The sequence below is a fragment of the Symphalangus syndactylus genome, chromosome 19 (genome assembly GCF_028878055.3).
Source record: "Symphalangus syndactylus isolate Jambi chromosome 19, NHGRI_mSymSyn1-v2.1_pri, whole genome shotgun sequence".
In the NCBI taxonomy this organism is placed as follows: Eukaryota; Metazoa; Chordata; class Mammalia; order Primates; family Hylobatidae; genus Symphalangus; species Symphalangus syndactylus.
In genome coordinates, this window is record NC_072434.2 from 50,544,594 (window position 1) to 50,563,383 (window position 18,790).

At 46.4% G+C, this 18,790-nt stretch overlaps 1 protein-coding gene and 2 pseudogenes across 5 annotated transcripts in view; 2 read left to right on the forward strand and 1 right to left on the reverse strand.

The window, feature by feature from the left end:
• Positions 1–2,946: 2,946 nt before the first annotated feature.
• LOC129458261 (uncharacterized) lies at positions 2,947–3,556 on the forward strand (annotated as a pseudogene).
• A 6,828-nt stretch (positions 3,557–10,384) lies between these two features.
• Positions 10,385–11,330, forward strand: LOC134731936 (bolA-like protein 3; annotated as a pseudogene).
• A 3,876-nt stretch (positions 11,331–15,206) lies between these two features.
• The window catches only part of PATJ (PATJ crumbs cell polarity complex component), a 425,559-nt gene continuing 421,975 nt past the window's right edge, over positions 15,207–18,790 (reverse strand). For 4 of the 5 annotated variants that reach the window (XM_055235148.2, XM_055235146.2, XM_063613334.1 and 1 more), the window contains one exon: positions 15,207–18,224. In XM_055235148.2, the coding sequence (XP_055091123.1) occupies positions 18,197–18,224 (28 nt within the window). In that variant the 3' untranslated portion in view covers positions 15,207–18,196. The remainder of the gene's footprint in view (positions 18,225–18,790) is intronic. The other variant, XM_063613336.1, reaches the window with a different exon arrangement.

Genomic DNA, 18,790 nt, shown 5'->3' on the forward strand with positions numbered 1-18,790 from the left:
TTCCAAGACGGAGTCTTGCTCTGTTGTGCAGGCTGGAGTGCAGTGCTGGGATCTTGGCTCATTGCAACCTCCGCCTCCTGGGTTCAAGTGATTGTCCTGCCTCAGCCTCCCTAGTAGCTGGGATTACAGGCACCCACTACAATGCGTGGCTAGCTTTTGTATTTTTAGTAGAGACGAGAATTCACCATCTTGGCCAGGCTGGTCTAGAACACCTGACCTCAAGCGATCCACCCCCTTTGGACTCCCAAAGTGCTGGGATTACAGGCATGAGCCACTGCACCCAGCCCTCAGCTCATGTCTTTTTTTTTTTTTTGAGATGGAGTTTCACTCTTGTTGCCCAGGCTGCGGTGGCTCAATCTCAGCTCACCGCAACCTCCACCTTCTGGGTTCAAGCAATTCTCCTGCCTTAGCCTCCCGAGTAGCTGGGATTACAGGCATGCGCGCCACCACACCCAGCTAATTTTGCATTTTTAGTAGAGACGGGGTTGCTCCATGTTGGTCAGGGTGGTCTCGAACTCCCGACCTCAAGTGATCTGCCCACTTTGGCCTCCCAAAGTGCTGGGGATTTACAGGCGTGAGTCACCTCGCCCGGCCTCATGTCATTTTTTTCTAAGAGACAGTTCCACTATGCTGCTGAGGCTGGGGTACAGTGGTTTTTCACAGGTGTGATCACGGCACACTACAGCCTCAAACTCCTGGACTCATTCAATCCTCCCGCCTCGGCCTCCAAAGTGCTGGGATTATAGGCATGAGCCACTGTTCCTGACCAGTAAGTGTCTTTTTTTTTTTTTTTGAGATGGAGTCTTGCTCTGTCACCCAGGCTAGAGTGCAATGGCATGATCTCGGCTCCTTGCAACCTCTGCCTCCTGACTTCAAGCAATTCTCCTGCCTCAGCCTCCGGAGTAGCTGGGATTACGGGCATGCACCACCATGCCCAGCTAATTTTGTATTTTTAGTAGAGGCGAGTTTCCTTATGTTGGTCAGGCTGGTCTCAAACTCCTGATCTTAAGTGATCTGCCTGCCTTGGCCTCCCAAAGTACTGGGATTACAGGCGTGAGCCACCATGCCTGGCCTGCAAATCAGGAGTTCGAGACCAGCCTGACCTACATGGTGAAACCCCGTCTCTACTAAAAATAAAAAAAAATTTAGCTGGGGATGGTGGTGGGTGCCTGTACTCCTAGCTACTCAAGAAGCTGAAGCAGGAAAATCATTTGAAACCGGGAGGTGGAGCTTGTACTGAGCCGAGATTGCACCATCACACTCCACCCTGGGCAACAAGAGGGAAACTCCATCTCAAAAAAAAAAAAAAACAAAAAAACCACTAAATCTGCTAGTGTTTTCTTTTTTTTTTTTTTTTTTTTTTGGAGACAGAGTCTTGCTCTGTCCCCCAGGCTGGAGTGCAGTGGCTCAATCTTGGCTCACTGCAAGCTCTGCTTCCTGGGTTCATGCCATTCTCCTGCCTCAGCCTCCCGAGTAGCTGGGACTACAGGCGCCCGCCACCACGCCTGGCTAATTTTTTGTATTTTTTAGTAGAGACGGGATTTCACCATGTTAGCCAGGATGGTCTCGATCTCCTGATCTCATGATCTGCTCACCTCAGCCTCCCAAAGTGCTGGGATTACAGGCGTGAGCCACCGCGCCCGGCCTCTGCCAGTGTTTTCTACGTGTATCCTATAATAGCAATCTTACTTAGAGTACTCAAATGATAAATTCTAGCAACAAGTCTCCTTCAGAGTGCAGACACTGGAAAGGAGCAGGATATGGGCAGAGGTGGGGGCACCTGAGGACTGAAATCCATGGCCAAACCCTGAAACCCTCACATCTGTATCTTGTTGCTCAATATCCAGGCCAGGCAAATGGATCTAACTGGCCAATGGAAGAGCTGGGATTGGAAGGCAATGGAACCTGGTCATAGTCAGAGACAAAGCACCAACAGGTATGAGGATCACATCCACCTTCCTGTACTGTCGGTTAACAACCTGGCTGGGGTTGAAACTGACCTTCTGAGGCTCTGGCCGCACTGGAGGTCAGCGACGCATGCACTACAGCCAGGCCTTTTCTGCCTTCCTTCCCCTCCTGTCTGGTTCCTACTGAGGACTCAGCTAAATGAACGTGTTTTTCTCCATTGGTCTGGATGGTTCCAGAGACAATCAGCTGCAGTGCCACAGTGGAAAGTTGGAAGGAAGAGAGTGAGTTTGGGTGGATGTGGCCCAAGCCTGGACTGACTTCATTTCTAGCCTATGAAGATGATTAAATAGCGACTTAGGTACCTTCTAGGTAGCTCTTCAGGTCTGGAATTCTCAGCTCTGCATTCCTTCTCTCAAGGTCTCATCTCTTACGGAAGAGTTAGTTGGTTATCTGATGGGATAGGAAATCTGAATATTGCGCCGGGTGCTGGTGGCTCACGCCTGTAATCCCAGCACTTTGGGAGGCTGAGGCAGGCGGATGATCACTTGAGGTCGGGAGTTCGAGACCAGCCTGACCAACATGGAGAAACCCCCTCTCTACTAAAAATACAAAATTAGCCGGGCATGGTGGTGCATGCCTGTAATCCCAGCTACTCAGGAGGCTGAGGCAGGAGAATCGCTTGAACCCAGGAGGCGGAGGTTGCAGTGAGCAGAAATCGTGCCATTGCACTCCAGCGTGGACAACAAGAGTGAAAAACTCCGTCTCAAGAGAAAAAAAAAAAAAAAAAAAAAAGTCTTGTAGGGAAAAGAAAGAGATCAGACGGTTACTGTGTCTATATAGAAAGGGAAGATATAAGAAATTTCATTTTGACCTTACCCTGAACAATTGCTTTGCCCTGAGATGCTGTTAATCTGTAACTTTGCCCCAGCCACTTTGACCCAACCTCTTTGTCCCAATATTAAGCTCACAAAAACATGTGTTCTATGGAATCAAGGTTTAAGGGATCTAGGGCTATGCAGGACGTGCCTTGTTAACAAAATGTTTACAAGCAATATGCTTGGTAAAAGTCATCGCCATTCTCTAGTCTCGATAAACCAGGGGCACAATGCACTGCGGAAAGCCGCAGGGACCTCTGCCCTGGAAGGTCGGGTATTGTCCAAGGTTTCTCCCCATGTGATAGTCTGAAATATGGCCTCCTGGGATGGGACAGACCTGACCGTCCCCAGCCCATCACTCGTAAAGGGTCTGTGCTGAGGGGGATTAGTAAAAGAGGAAAGCCTCTTGCAGTTGAGATAGAGGAAGGCCACTGTCTCCTGCCTGCCCCTGGGAATGGAATGTCTCAGTATAAAACCCGATGGTACATTTGTTCAATTATGAGATAGGAGAAAAACCACCCTATGGCGGGAGGCGAGACATGGTGGCAGCAATGCTGCTCTGTTACTCTTTACTCCACTGAGATGTGTGGGCGGAGAAAAGCATAAATCTGGCCTACGTGCACATCCAGGCATAGTACCTTCCCTTGAACTTAATTATGACACAGATTCTTTTGCTCACACGTTTTCTTGCTGACCTTCTCCCTATTATCACCCTGCTCTCCTATTGCGTTCTTCTTGCTGAGATAGTGAAACTAATAATCAACAAAAACTGAGGGAACTCAGAGACTGGTGCCGGTGCAGGTCCTTGGTATGCTGAGCGCCGGTCCTCTGGGCCCACTGTTCTTTCTCTACACTTTGACTCTCTGTCTTATTTCTTTTCTCAGTCTCTCGTCCCACCCAACTAGAAATACCCACAGGTGTGGAGGGACTGGCCACCCTTTCAAGTCTGAGTGTTGTTTGCCTGGAAGTGAAATTTCCTGTAACTTCTTGAGGAGCTTTAAAAAAAATACCAGTTCTTAGATTTCTCCCTTCCTCCCCCTACTCTGGGGTGTAGCTTGGGCATTGAGCCTTTAAAATATCCCCAGGTGATTTGAATGAATAGCCCAGGTTAAGAACCACTGCCCGAAAAAGACAAGCAGCAGGTTTGTGCTTTTTTTTTTTTTTTTTTGAGACCAAGTCTCACTCTGTCGCCCAGGCTGGAGTGCAGTGGTGCAATCTCAGCTCACTGGAACCTCTGTCTCCCGGGTTCAAGTGATTCTCCTGCCTCAGCCTCCCGAATAGCTGAGATTTACAGGTGCCCCCACGCCCAGCTAATTTTTGTATTTTTAGGACAGATGAGGTTTCACCATGTTGGCCTGCCGGGTCTGAAACTCCTGACCTCAGGTGATCCACCCGCCTCGGCCCCAAAGTGCTGGGATTACAGGCGTGAGCCATTGTACCCTGCCAGGTTTGTGCTTTTTGGACAGGTGGGGCTGTGTGTTGTACCTGTCTGCTAACAAATGTTCATACACCTGGGCATGGTGGCTCATACCTGTAATCCTGGCACTTTGGGAGGTCGAGTTGGGGAGGATCGCTCGAGGCCAGGAGTTTCAGACCAGCCTGAGCAACATAGTAAGACCTCGTGTCTACAAAAAATTTTAAAAAACCCACTGTGGTGGTGTGCACCTGTAGTCCTAGCTACTCAGGAGGCTGAGGCAGGAGTGTTACTTGAGCCAAGGAGGTCGAGGGTACAATGAATCCTAGTCTCACCACTGCACCCTAGCCTGGGTGGCAGAGTGAGACCCTGTTTTTTTTTAAAAAAAAGTTCAGTCTGGGTGTCCTGGCTCACGCCTATAATCCCAGCACTTTGGGAGGCTGATATAGGAGGATCACTGGAGCCCAGGAGTTCAAGACCAGCCTGAGCAACATGGCGAAATCCTGTCTCTACTAAAAGTACAAAAAATTTGGTGGGCCTGGTGGCATGCACTTGTAGTTCCAGCTACTGGGGAGGCTGAGGTGGGAGGATCACCTAAGCCTGGGAGGTCAAGGCTGTGGTGAGCCATGATTGTGCCACTGCACTCCAGCCCAAGCAATAGAGTGAGACCCTGTCTCAAGAAAAAAAAAAAGTTCATACAGGTGCAGACTCAGTCTGAGAGTCGTTCTAACAGGTAAAATACCTCCAGTGCCAAGGCGGCAAGGGAGGAGGCTTGTGTTTCTTTCTGCCTCTAGCCACTGGAGGCAGAAAAGAACTCAGCAATTGTGAATGACCACAGACTGGAAAAAAAGGGGAGTGTTCTCCAGGCTCTCAAAGTTTAGTGTTTAGAATCACCAGAAGAGCTTGTTAAAACTCAGATTTTTTTGGCCCTACCCCAGAGATTCTGATGCAGTTGGTCTAGGCTAGAGCATACATTTGCACCTTTCCTAGGTGATGCTGATGACGGTGGCCTGCAGTCACATCTTGAGCAGCAGTGCCGTCTATGCCGATGGATAGTGTGTGCAAAGGCCTAAGGGTGTGAGAGTCCGGCTCATCCTGGGATAAGTGCTTAGTGAGACCAGAGTTAATACGACTGCTGGAGGTTAAGGTGGAGGCTAAATTATGAAGAGCCTAACATCCATGCTGAGTTTAGACTTGACCCTGAGTCCACTGAGAAGCTACCTAATTAGGTATACAAGTACTTAGGGTCCTCCGGTGGTGGGGTGGCAGAGGCCAGATCTCAAGCCATCTGCTCCTGAGGGCTCTGGGACGGTAGATGTGGTGATGGTGACTGCACCACAGTTGTGGACACCAGAGGGGGCAGGGGGCTGGAAAGGGGTTGAGAACAAGGATAGTGGACACTTCTGCACTTTCCCTAAGGCAAGGCCATCTCCCTAGAGTGGTCCGTTCAAGGTCTCATGATGTCTGATGCTTGATTTGTGAATTTGGAGGGTGTTTTTGGATGAGATCAACATTTTTTGTTTGTTTGTTTTGTTTGTTGTTGAGATAGGGTCTCGATCTTTCTCCCAGGCTGGAGTACAGTGGTGCCATCTCAGATCACTGCAGCCTCTGTCTCCTGGGCTCAAGTGATCCTCCTACCCTCAGCCTCTGGAGTAGCTGGGACTTCAGGCACGTGCCACCATGCCCAGCTGTGAAACATTCTTCACAGAAAATTATCTTCTGGGTCTTGAACCAGCTGGCCCACGGTGTAGATTTTGGACTTGCCCACCTGTATAACTGCAAAAGCTAATTCCTTATGATAAATCTTTCTAAATACATACACATCCTCTCGGTTCAGTTTCTCTGGAGAACCCTGACTAATACAATGTTGGACAGGAAGTTTCTGCTCTCAGTCTTTAAGAACATGTGAATCCTATTCCTCATGGCATGGAGGCCACTGGATGTTTCTTCTCTTTTTGGGGGGAGTGGGGGAGGAGGAACAGGGTCTCACTCTGTTGCCCAGGCTGGAGTGCAGTGTGTGATCATCGCTTACTGCAGCCTCGACTTCCAGGCTCAAGCAATCCTCTCACCTCAGCCTCCAAAGTAGGTGGGGCTGCAGGTGCGTGCCACCGTGCCAGGCTGATTTTTTAAGTAATTTATTATTTTTGAGATGGGGGCCTTACTCTGTCACCCAGGCTGTAGTGCACGATCATGGCTCCCTGCAGCCTCAATATCCCTGGGCTGAGGTGACTCTACCACCTTAGCCTTCGGAGTAGCCAGGACTACAGGTGTGCGCCACCACGCCTGGCTAATTTTTGTGTTTTTTGTAGAGACGGGATCTTGCCATGTTGCCCAAGCTGGTCTCAAACTCCTGTGCTCAGGCAATCCGTCCACCTCAGTCTTCCAAAGTGTCGGGATTACAGGTGTGAGCTATTGAGCCCAGCCTAATTTACTTTTTGTGGAGACCAGGTCTCACTATGTTGCCCTAGCTGGTCTCAAACTCCTGGGTTCAAGTGATCCTCCACTTTAGCCTCCCTGGAGTGTTTTCAGACAGCTATCCTGAAGTTCCCAGGAGAGTAACACATGGCTCTGGGGTTGAGAGGAGTTGAATGACGGGGTCCCTTTAAGATTTGTGCTTTTTGGACAGGTGGGGCTGTGTGTTGTACCTGTCTGCTAACAAATGTTCATACACCTGGGCATGGTGGCTCATACCTGTAATCCTGGCACTTTGGGAGGTCGAGTTGGGGAGGATCGCTCGAGGCCAGGAGTTTCAGACCAGCCTGAGCAACATAGTAAGACCTTCTGTTCTCCTGGGAGAGTAATGCTGGGGGCATGCCCAGTAAAGCCATTAGGCAGGAGGAGCCATTGAAACACCACATCTGTCATCAACTGTGTCTATCTAGAGAAGAAGAATGTTTAAACCATGAGGGAGGGTATCCAGAGTGCCCGGCCTTGGAAATTCTTCCCAGGATGTGGGGATGTAGGGTGAGTGGATAGACTAGGTCTTCTTTGTCGACATCTAAAAGATGTGTCCTTTTTTCATTTGTTTGTTTTCTTCTATTCTTTACTTTAATCTTCTTTAAATCTTCTGCTTGTGTTTAGGGAGAACTGAAATAAACTTACAAATTCAGGCTGTGCACACAGATGTTTATAGTAGCTTTATTCCTAATTGCCAAAACTTGGAAGCAACCAAAATGTTCTTTAGTAGGTAAATGGATAAACTGTGGTACATCCAGACAATGGAATATAACTCAGTGCTAAAAAGAAATGAGCTATCAAGCCATGAAAAGACATGGAAGAGGGGCTGGGTGCGGTGGCTCACGCCTGTAATCCCAGCACTTTGGGAGGCCGAGGCAGGTGGATCACCTGAGGCCAGGAGTTCATGACCAGCCTGGCCAACATGGCGAAACTCTGTCTCTACTAGAAATACAAAAATTAGTTGGGTGTGGTGGCGCATGCCTGTAATCCCAGCTACTCAGGAGGCTGAGGTAGGAGAATCACTTGAACCTGAGAGGCGGAGGTTGCAGTGAGCCGAGATTGTGCCACTGCACTCTAGCCTGTGAGACAGAGAGAGACTCCATCTCAAAAAAAAAAAAAATTGGTTTGCATGGTTCGGAAGGGGGTTGGAGAAGAATAGGGAGCACACGAAGAACTTTTAGGGCAGTGGAAATATTCCATATACCTTTATGGTAGGCACATGTCATATATTTGTCCAAACCCATAGGATGTACACCACCAAGATTCTACCCTCAGGTTGAATATGGAGTTTGGGTGAGGATGATGTGTCAATATAGGTTCATTCATTGTAGCAAATGTACCACTCTGGTGGAGGATGTTGATAATGGGAGAGGCTGTGTGAGTGAGGGCACAGGTATGTGGGAAAGCTCTGCACCTTCCTCCCAATTTTGCTGTCAACTTAAAACTGCCTTTTAAAATTTTTTTGGAGACAGGGTCTTACTTTGTGACTCAGGCTGGAGTGGAGTGGTGCAAACACAGCTCACTATAGCCTCAACCTACCAGGCTCAAGCAATCCTCCCAGCTCAGCCTCCCGAGTAGCTGGGACTATAGGCACACGCCATCATGCCTGGCTAAGTTTTGTATTTTTTGTAGAGATGGGGTTTCACCATGTTAGCCAAGCTGGTCTCAAACTACTGGGCTCAAGTGATCCTCCCACCTTGGCCTCCCAAAGTGTTGGGATTACAGGTGTGAGCCACTGTGCCTGGCCCAAACTGCTCTTAAAAATAGTCTTAACACAGCGAGAGCCCCGTCGCTACAAAAAGTTAAAAAAAAAATTAGCCAAACGTGGTGTCGCACATCTGTAGTCCCAGCCAGTTGGAGAGCTGTGGTGGGAGTGTCACTGGAGATGGGGAGTTTGAGGTCGCAGTGAGCCACGATTGCATCACTGCACTCCAGCCTGGGTGACAGAGCGAGACCCTGACTCAAAAGAGAAAAAAAAAGGCTCTCGAGAATATTTCGAACTAATATGGTAGCCACGTGTGAGTACTCTACAGTAGTTTGCTAAGTTGGTGAATTCCCGCTAAGGTTTATGGAGAACTCTTAGGGCTGCAAGCTAGTGGGGGACTGGGCTAGTCAATTCCTTTCTCTGGCATGCTTCTCCCACTTGTAAAATGGGAGGAGTGGTGTAGCAGGCAGGACAGACTCCCAGTTCTGAGGTTGCCTCCATTTCAAAAAAACTGATTCTAGAAGGAGGATCAGGTATATGTTTGTTCCTGTATAATTTTGCCAAGCACAGGTCCTGATACCCAACAGCAATCTCTCAGGGACCCAAGACCAAATCAGCTTTCTTGCTTCTTCCTTCACATGACTGGAAATGGATATGCTGCCCAGGCCAGGCAGGGGTGAGAGTCTTTTATACACCGTCACACACACACACACACACAAATGACTCTTCCAAATGTCAGTTTATCTTGGGATTGTGTAGAGAGTGAAATGTTTCTTTTTTTGTCTTTACTTAAATATAGAACATCTGAAGATTGAAAGTCAAGTTGTCAAAAACTTAACATTTGCACCAGGCTGGCATACAACTGAGGCTATAACCTAAATTTAAATTTTTGTGTTAAAAAAAGTCTCACTGTTCTGGTTGACTTTAATAGAAAAAATATAAAACATAAAATTAAGAAGAAAATCAGGTGCAAAAAATTTTAGTTGTGCCAGACAAGGTGGCGTGCACTTGCGGTCTCAACTACACAGGATGTTGAAGTGCAAGGATTGCTTGTGCCCAGGAGTTCAAGGCCAGCCTGGGCAACATAGCAAGATCCTTGTCTCTTAAAAAAAAAAAAAAAAAGAACAAGAAAAGGAAAGAAGGAAAGAAAGAAAGAAAGAAAGAATTAAGACTTATGTATGGTTCATGAAACAACTGTCTCACGTGCTTACTTTGAAACCTGAAAACCAGTGCTGTAAGGAAAGGAAATGTTGCTTGATCTCCCACGGTAAGAAGGCTGTAGGCTGGGCACGGTGACTCACGCCTGTAATCCCAGCACTTTGGGAGCCCGAGGTGGGCAGATCACAAGGTCAGGAGTTCAAGACCAGCCTGGCCAATATGGTGAAACCCTGTCTCTACTAAAAATACAAAAATTAGGCGGGCATGATGGCACGTGCCTGTAGTCCCAGTTAGGAGGCTGAGGCAGGAGAATTGCTTGAACCCAGGAGGCAGAGGTTGCAGTGAGCCAAGATCACGCCACTGCACTCCAGCCTGGGCGACAGAGCAAGACTCCATCTCAAAAAAAAGAAACAAAAAAAAGGCTGTCGTTCTGATCCTGATAATGAGTATTCCTGAAGAGGGGATATCTTCCCTAGGTCACCTGGGCAGGTGTGGCTGTGAACAGGGGTTGAGGAAGGATGCCAACCACTGAGTCAAATGGGCTGTCAATTCTAGAAGTTAAGAGAAACCAGGGACCTTATTGGTAGAGTGCTCCCTTAAGTGTAAAATGCTTACAGGGAATTGAATAATCATATTGTGAGACATTTATTCCCAGTAGCATCAAGGATACAGGACTTTTGCTTCTGTGTGAAGGATGAGGTGCTCTGGGAATTGCCCTCCCACTGTAGTAAACAACTAGAAAAATGGATGTAATATATGAAACATTTTCAGACATCAGACAACAGGCAGCATAGGATTTTGATCCCTGCAAGAAGGAAAACAAGGTAAATTCTACAACTGTCCCAGTTTTACCCCTGGAGGCAGTATCCATGCCACACTCAGGAAGGGGAAACTCACACAGAGTCCACGAGTAGAAGAGAAAGAGATCCACGTTCAGGGAGGCCAGCCAAGTTGGCTAGAACATGTAGTGTCTGGAAAGGAGGGAGCTGTAGATTGAGAGAGCTATGGAGATCGCCTGTTTGTCAAATACTCACCTGCACATGCACGAAAGGGCCAGGAAAGAAACATTAGAGGTTGGCTGGGCATGGCGGCATGGATCCTGGCCGCCGCAGTGCCTCTGCTCTGTGGGATCTGTGGGTTTCTTCTTCTCCACCGTGTTCATCGGATGTTTGCCTCCCAGACTGAGAGGGAGCTAAACGTGACCCAAATTCTCAAAGAAAACTTTCCTTAGCTACAGCTATCAAAGTCACTGACATTTCAGGAGGTTGTAGGTGATGCATGAAATTAAAATTGCATCAGAAGAATTTAAGAACTGTCCAGCAGCGCCAGATGGTTATCAGGCATTAAAAGAATAACTCGAAGGGATGCATGGATTGAGAATACTTACCTCTGTCCCTAAACGTTGACCATGCCCTGGCAGCATAGATGCTGCTGCTTAAAACCATCAGGCTGTGCCTGATGAACTTGGCCAGGTGGTGGCTCACGCCTGTAATCCCAGCACTTTGGGAGGCCAAGGCAGGCAGATCACGAGGTCAGGAGATCGAGACCATCCTGGCTAACACGGTGAAACCCCGTCTCTACTAAAACTACAACAAATTAGCCAGCTGTGGTGGCGGGAGCCGGTAGTCCCAGCTACTCAGGAGGCTGAGGCAGGAGAATGGCGTGAACCCGGGAGGCGGAGCTTGCAGTGAGCCGACATTGCACCACTGCACTCCAACCTGGGCGACAGAGCGAGACTCCGTCTCAAAAAACAAAACAAAACAACAACAACAAAAAACCTTGGATGAACTTGACTGACACCATTCTTCCCTAGGCATTTGCCAAAAAATCTATATATTTTGTTCATATACATTTCCATATTTATAGAAGATGTGTAATCAATTTAGATTTGAATTTTTTTTTTGAGATAGAGTCTCTGTTTAGGCTGGAGTGCAATGGCACGATCTTGGCTCACTGCAACCTCCGCCTCCTGGGTTCCAGCGATTCTCCTGCCTCAGCCTCCCAAGTAACTGGGACTACAGGTGTATGCCACCATGCCTGGCTAATTTTTTGTATTTTTAGTAGAGATGGGGTTTCACCATAGTAGCCAGGATGGTCTCATCCTGACCTCATGATCTGCCTGCCTCAGCCTCTCAAAGTGTTGGGATTACAGTCGTGAGCCACTGCGCCCGATGCCCAGCCTAGATGTTAATTAAAGGAAACAAACAGCGGAAACAAACCAACCAAAGAAGAATGATCAGAAAGCAGTTCCTGGAGTTCAGACAGGACTGTGAATAGCTTCTACCTGTCAGAATGGAAAGACCTTATAATATGATAGACATTGGGTAGAATTTTCAGAATAGTGCCTTAATAGTGGGGCAAAATTACCCCTAAAATTAAAGGCTGTATTTAAAGGCTGTATTAGACTCACCCTAAGAAAGCTTAAAAGCAAGACGTGAAAGGATCAAACTGATCACAAGTAACTTAACTGCATGCAAGAACAGTCCAATGCTATTTAAAGAAATACAACAGCCAGGCATGGTGGCTTATGCCTGTAATCCCAGGACTTCAGGAGGTTGAGGCAAGTGAATCGCTTGAGCCCAGGAGCTTGAGACCAGCCTAGGCAACATAGCAAAACCCCGTCTCTACAAAAAAATACAAAAAAAATTAGCTGCATTGGCCAGGTGTGGTGGCCCACACCTGTAATCCCAGCACTTTGGGAGGCTGAGGCAGGCAGATCACCTGAGGTTGGGAGTTTGAGACCTGCCTGACCGACATGGAGAAACCCTGTCTCTACTAAAAATACAAAATTAGCTGGGTGTGGTGGTGTATGCCTGTAATCCCAGCTACTCAGGAGGCTGAGGCAGAAGAATCGCTTGAACCCGGAAGGTAGAGGTTGCAGTGAGCCGAGATCGCACCATTGCGCTCCAGCCTGGGCAACAAGAGAGAAACTCCATCTCAAAAAACAAACTAGCCAGCATTGGTGGCATGTGACTGCATTCCCAGCTAATCGAGAGGTTGAGGTGGATTGTCTGAGCCTGGAGGTAGAGGCTGCAGTGACCTAAGACCACCATTGCACTCCAGCCTGGGCAACAAGAGAGAAACTCCATCTCAAAAAACAAACAAACTAGCCAGCATTGGTGGCATGTGACTGCAGTCCCAGCTAATCGAGAGGTTGAGGTGGATTGTCTGAGCCTGGAGGTAGAGGCTGCAGTGACCTAAGACCACCACTGCACTCCAGCCTGGGCAACAAGAGAGAAACTCCATCTCAAAAAACAAACAAACTAGCCAGCATTGGTGGCATGTGACTGCATTCCCAGCTAATCGAGAGGTTGAGGTGGATTGTCTGAGCCTGGAGGTAGAGGCTGCAGTGACCTAAGACCACCATTGCACTCCAGCCTGGGCAACAAGAGAGAAACTCCATCTCAAAAAACAAACAAACTAGCCAGCATTGGTGGCATGTGACTGCAGTCCCAGCTAATCGAGAGGTTGAGGTGGATTGTCTGAGCCTGGAGGTAGAGGCTGCAGTGACCTAAGACCACCATTGCACTCCAGCCTGGGCAACAAGAGAGAAACTCCATCTCAAAAAACAAACAAACTAGCCAGCATTGGTGGCATGTGACTGCAGTCCCAGCTAATCGAGAGGTTGAGGTGGATCATCTGAGCCTGGAGGTAGAGGCTGCAGTGACTGCACCATCGCACTCTAGCCTGGGCAACAGAGACTCTGTCTCAAAAAACAAGAACAGGCCAGGCGAGGTGGCTCATGCTTGTAATCCCAGCACTTTGGGCAGCCGAGGCGGGTGGATCATCTGAGGTCAGGAGTTCGAGACCAGCTGGGCCAACATGGTGAAACCTCGTCTCTACTAAAAATACAAAAATTAGCTGGGCGTGGTGATGTGCGCCTGTAATCCCAGTTACTCGGGAGGTTGAGGCAGGAGAATCATTTGAATCTGGGAGGCAGAGGTTGCAGTGAGCCGAGATTGCACCACTGCACTCCAGCCTGGGCAACACAGCAAGACTCCATCTCAAATTAAAACAAAAGACAAAAAAAAACTCGGCCGGGCACAGTGGCTCACATCTGTAATTCTGGCACTTTGGGATGCTGAGGCAGGAGGATTGCTTGAGTTGGAGACCAGCTTGGGCAACATAGGAAGACCCTGTCTCTACAAAAAAGAATGAGCTGAGTGTGGTGGCGTGCATCTGTAGTCTCAGCTACTTGGGGGTTTGAAGAGGGAGGATTGCTTAAGCCCAGGAGGTCAAGGCTGTAGCGAGCCATGATTGCGTGACCATACTCCAGCCTGGGCAACAGATTGCAGACTCTGTCTTTTTTCCCCTTGAGACAGAGTCTCACTCTGTTGCTCAGGCTGGAGTGTAGTGGCATGATCTTGGCTCACTGCAACCTCTGCCTCCCGGGTTCAAGGGATTCTCCTGCCTCCAGAGTAGCTGGGATTACAGGCATGTGCCACTACACTTGGCTAATTTTTGTATTTTTAGTAGAGATGGGGTTTCACCATGTTGGCCAGGCTGGTCTCAAACTCCTGACCTCAAATGATCCACCCACCTCGGCCTCCCAAAGTGCTGGGATTACAGGTGTGAGTCACTGCTCCCGGGCTGTAATGCATATATTATTATTATTTTATTTATTTATATTTTAAGACAGAGTCTCCCTCTGTCACCTAGGCTGGAGGACAATGGCACAATCTCGGCTCACTGCAACCTCCGCCTCCCAGGTTCAAGCCATTTTGCCTCAGCCTCCTGAGTAGCTGGGACTACAGGCGTGCACCACCACGCCTGGCTAATTTTTGCATTTTTAGTAGAGACGGGGTTTCGCCATGTTGGCCAGGCTGGTCTTGAACTACTGATCTCAGGTGATCCGCCTGCCTTGCCTCCTAAAGTGCTGGGATTACAGGTGTGAGTCACCATGCTCGGCCTATAATGCATCTATTCTAGTGCCCAGCAACATAGTTGGCAGTAAATATATGAGACAGCTATTAATGGATTCCATATTTGTTTTTGAAACAGTCTCACTCTGTCGCCCAAGCTGGAGTGCAATGGCGCGATCTTGGCTCACTGCAACCTCTGCCTCTCAGGTTCAAGTGATTCTTGTGCCTCAGTCTCCCAGTAGCTGGAATTACAGGCACCCACCATGACGCCTGGCTAATTTTTTTTTTTTTTTTGAGACGGAGTTTCCCTCTGTTGCCCAGGCTGGAGTGCAGTGGCGCAATCTCGGCTCACTGCAAGCTCTGCTTCCCAGGTTCACGCCATTCTCCCACCTCAGCCTCCGGAGTAGCTGGGACTACAGGTGCCCGCCACTACACCTGGCTAATTTTGTTTTTGCATTTTCAGTAGAGATGGGGTTTCACTGTGTTAGCCAGGATGGTCTTGATCTCCTGACCTCGTGATCCGCCTGCCTCAGCATCCCAAAGTGCTGGGATTACAGGCGTGAGCCACCACACCCTGCTTCATTTTTGTATTTTTAGTAGAGACAGGGTTTTGCCATGTTGGCCAGCCTGGTCTTGAACTCCTGACCTAGGTGATCCATCTGCCTCGGCCTCCTAACGTGTTGGGATTACAGGTGGGAGCCACCACGGATTCCAGATTTTAATAGGACATCAAAAAACCTTGTGAAAAGTTGGACTTTTTTTTTCTATTAGGGAACAAAATGCTGAAGAAAAAGCACAATTAGATCCAGAAAGTACACTTTTTCATATATAATAAAACTCCGCAACGGCCTTTATTTAGAATCTTTGGAAATATCTTATACATACAAACATTCAGCAGTTTTATTCTTCCTGGCTTACTTCCCTCTCATGCTAATTCTAATTAGTGATATCATTACTATACTGAAATGGCCCAAATGATGAGGCCAAATATAAGAGCACTACTTCTTTCACAGATTTCCATCTTCATAGCCTCTCAGCTTGTCAGTAAGTTCTGAGGCAAAAATATCTTTCTGGAAAGGCAATTACTTATTAGTCATGTGAGCAGAGACAGAACCAATTATGACAAGTCCTAGTTCTATCAATTTAGTGCAGTAAGAAGTATAAAGCATCATAATTCCTTCATCAATATACTTTTACTAGCATGACCTAAAAGGATAATGTACAAAGAAACACAACAACAATGTATTTTCTCAAAATGTGTATTTAATGGCCATTCCATCAAAATAAAGCAGAATCCCATTTCAAAACTATTATATGCATATATATTTTTAAGGTGCATTTTCAAGTTTTATTTGAGTTTCATTTCTTCTTGGCTTGCCTGAGGTGTTCTTGCAGGTACAATTAACACAAAATGTTCTGAGGTTGGTAGCTTTTCATGCACTGAAGAATGAGATCCTAACAACACTGCACATCTTGGATACATTAGAAATTTTAAAAGCCATGTTTAATTTCAGAAAACTTAATACCATCATGAAAGACATTTTCAACACAAAATTTAGGCACTCTATACTTTGGAATAGCCATAAAATATTCCAACAAGAGTTAATGCACTTTGTGATTACATCTACTCAAAGATAATTCTCAGTTAAAATCTATACTTATTAAATAACATTTTAAATTAGAGCCCATTAGATTTTGATAATTACTGTGAAATATTTGCAGCATTGTGTTGTAGTTAAATAATGCTGAACTACTTCTATTACTGACTCTAGTACTCATCCTTCATGGTTTTTTTCTTTTTCGAGACAGAGTCTTGCTCTGTCACCCAGGCTGGAGTGCAGTGGCACGAACTTGGCTCACTGCAACCTCTGCCTCCCAGGTTCAAGCAATTCTCCTGCTTCAACCTCCTGAGTAGCTGGGATTACAGGCGCCTGCCACTGCACCCGGCTAATTTTTGTATTTTTAGTAGAGACAGGGTTTTACCATGTTGGCCAGGCTGGTCTTGAACTCCTGACCTCATGATTCGCCTGCCTTGGCCTCCCAAAGTGCTGGGATTACAGGCGTGAGCCACTGCACCCGGCCATGGTACTTTTAAAAACAGAGGACTCTATAGCATCCACCAGTAAGCATCTCTCCCTTTTTCTTGCTAATATATGAATAAGATTGCCAATAATCAACTTAAAGGTATTCTTGTGTTTTCTGCTGTAGTTGATTTCTTAGCATGCAAGACTTCAGCAAATGGGAGTCTCCTTGGAGATCAGGAAACATCAGCCATGCATGTTCATCACAGATTCCTAGGCTCAATTCATCTGCTCACTTTGCAGCTAAGTATGTTGCTCCATTAGGTTCCTGCAGTCCGTGCTGCTGGACTGACTGCTATGGAGGTAAAGGGAAAGATAATCAAATATGTCACCCACTTTGCACAAGGCCAAGGCCAAGGCCAAGGCCACCTAGACCTTGTCTGACTTGAGACAAAACTTGCTGATCTCTGCAGTGTGGTTCTGGGACTTCTACTTCCTTTTCCTAAGACCGAGGGATGGGAATGATGCCTACCTACTGAAATGCCATTAATTCCAGGTGATCTTTCTGGACTTGAATGTAATTTAGCACTATTAGAATTCAGAACATGTATGCTAGTTGTTCCTGTTGAGAATAAGGTTATTTGCTTAGTGGTATGCATTTACATGGCACAGAAAACAATTAGTATTTCAGAATTTTTAGAAGATTACAGTCTGTAAATTGACTCATCAAAATCACCAATGACTAGTATATAAAGATCTATCCAGAGAAATGAATTTGAGACTTATTTGACTATAAGTCATACAGAAGAGAGCACAGTAATTTCCCATAGGAGAATCTGGTATTTCATCTTGGGGGATCACTGGTAAATTAATTACACTGCTAATGTTTTCTTGCTTACTTGAAGAGACAATTAGCATAAGTAAATCATGAGTGAGATGACAAGTTGCTTAACATTTGTTTCTGTCCATTGGATGAGATCTGAGGTTGCCGTTAAGCCTCGGTGTGAGTAGGGGATAGGGAGAGAAGAGTATAAGGAAAGAGAAGTTAACTCCAGTTTTGGTAAATATAATCAGAACCAGTTGGTTAAAATCAGAATACTGGGCTGGGCGCAGTGGCTCACGCCTGGAATCCCAGCACTTTGGGAGGCCAAGGCAGGCAGATCACCTGAGGTCAGAAGTTCAAGACCAGCCTGGCCCACCTGGGGAAACTCCGTCTCTACTAAAAATACAAAAATAAGCCCGGCGTGGTGATGCATGCCTGTAATCCCAGCTACTTGGGAGGCTGAGGCAGGAGAATCGCTCCAACCTGGGAGGCCAAGGTTGCAGTGAGCCAAGATTGCGCCATTGCACTCCAGCCTGGGTGACAGAGTGAGACTCTGTCTCAAAAAAAAAAAAAAAAAGAGATCAGAACACTGAAATTAAATGCAAAACAGGTAGACTCATTTAAGTTTTAGAAATCAACCTCACCAACAGGTGACAGGAACTGGGAAACATTAGGAGATGATTGTTGATTCGGGAAATTCACGTGAAACCTCAGCCATTTCTCCTGAGCAGAGAGGACAAGAAATAAGAATGAAGGTGCATTTTAGTTGAGGGTGCTTTTCATACCCACTCAGAACTTCATCTGCCTGTCGATATTCTAAGCAACAACATCTATCTTGTGATCAGGCCCGAGGCTCATGACAGCACAGTTAAGGTTACAGTCCCTCTCTGGTGTTTTAGAATGGCGACTGCTTGCTCATGAGTAACACCTTCCAGGGTCTCGCCATTAACAGCTAAAATTTGATCCCCTCGTTTTAATCGGCCGTCATCTGCAGCTGCTCCCTACAAACAAGAAACATTCCAGTTTAATCCAGGGTAAAACACAGTTTATATTAAATTAATAGTAAAACCTCTAACTTCTGTCTGGTGTGCATATTAAAAGAGTAACTTTAAAAACTACCAATTAAAGTTTTTTCTAGGTAATGTTTTAAATTAGGAAAAATGTAAGATATGCTGTTTGAATAATAATGGTTGAATAGTAACTATAATTATGGATAATCTAAATAACATACTAATAGAAATGTACTGATACACTTCTTTCAATAGAAGTAGAACCTTATTTCACTATTTAGTATTAAATGGAATTGGATGTCATATCATGTCCTATTCATGAAAATGTAATATACAAAAAAAGGCAGATGGAATTGAATCTGGTGTTAGTCTTACTGCAAATACCACCATTATACAGAGTTCCCATTGCATTATTAAGCTATCAGCACTGTGATCTGTCAAAAATAAGTGTAGTCTTTAAATGGGTGAATTGTATGGTAAGTGAATTATATCTCAGTGAAGCTGTTATCTATATATAAATATATACAAGTGTAGCATCTCTAAAATTTTGTAATATC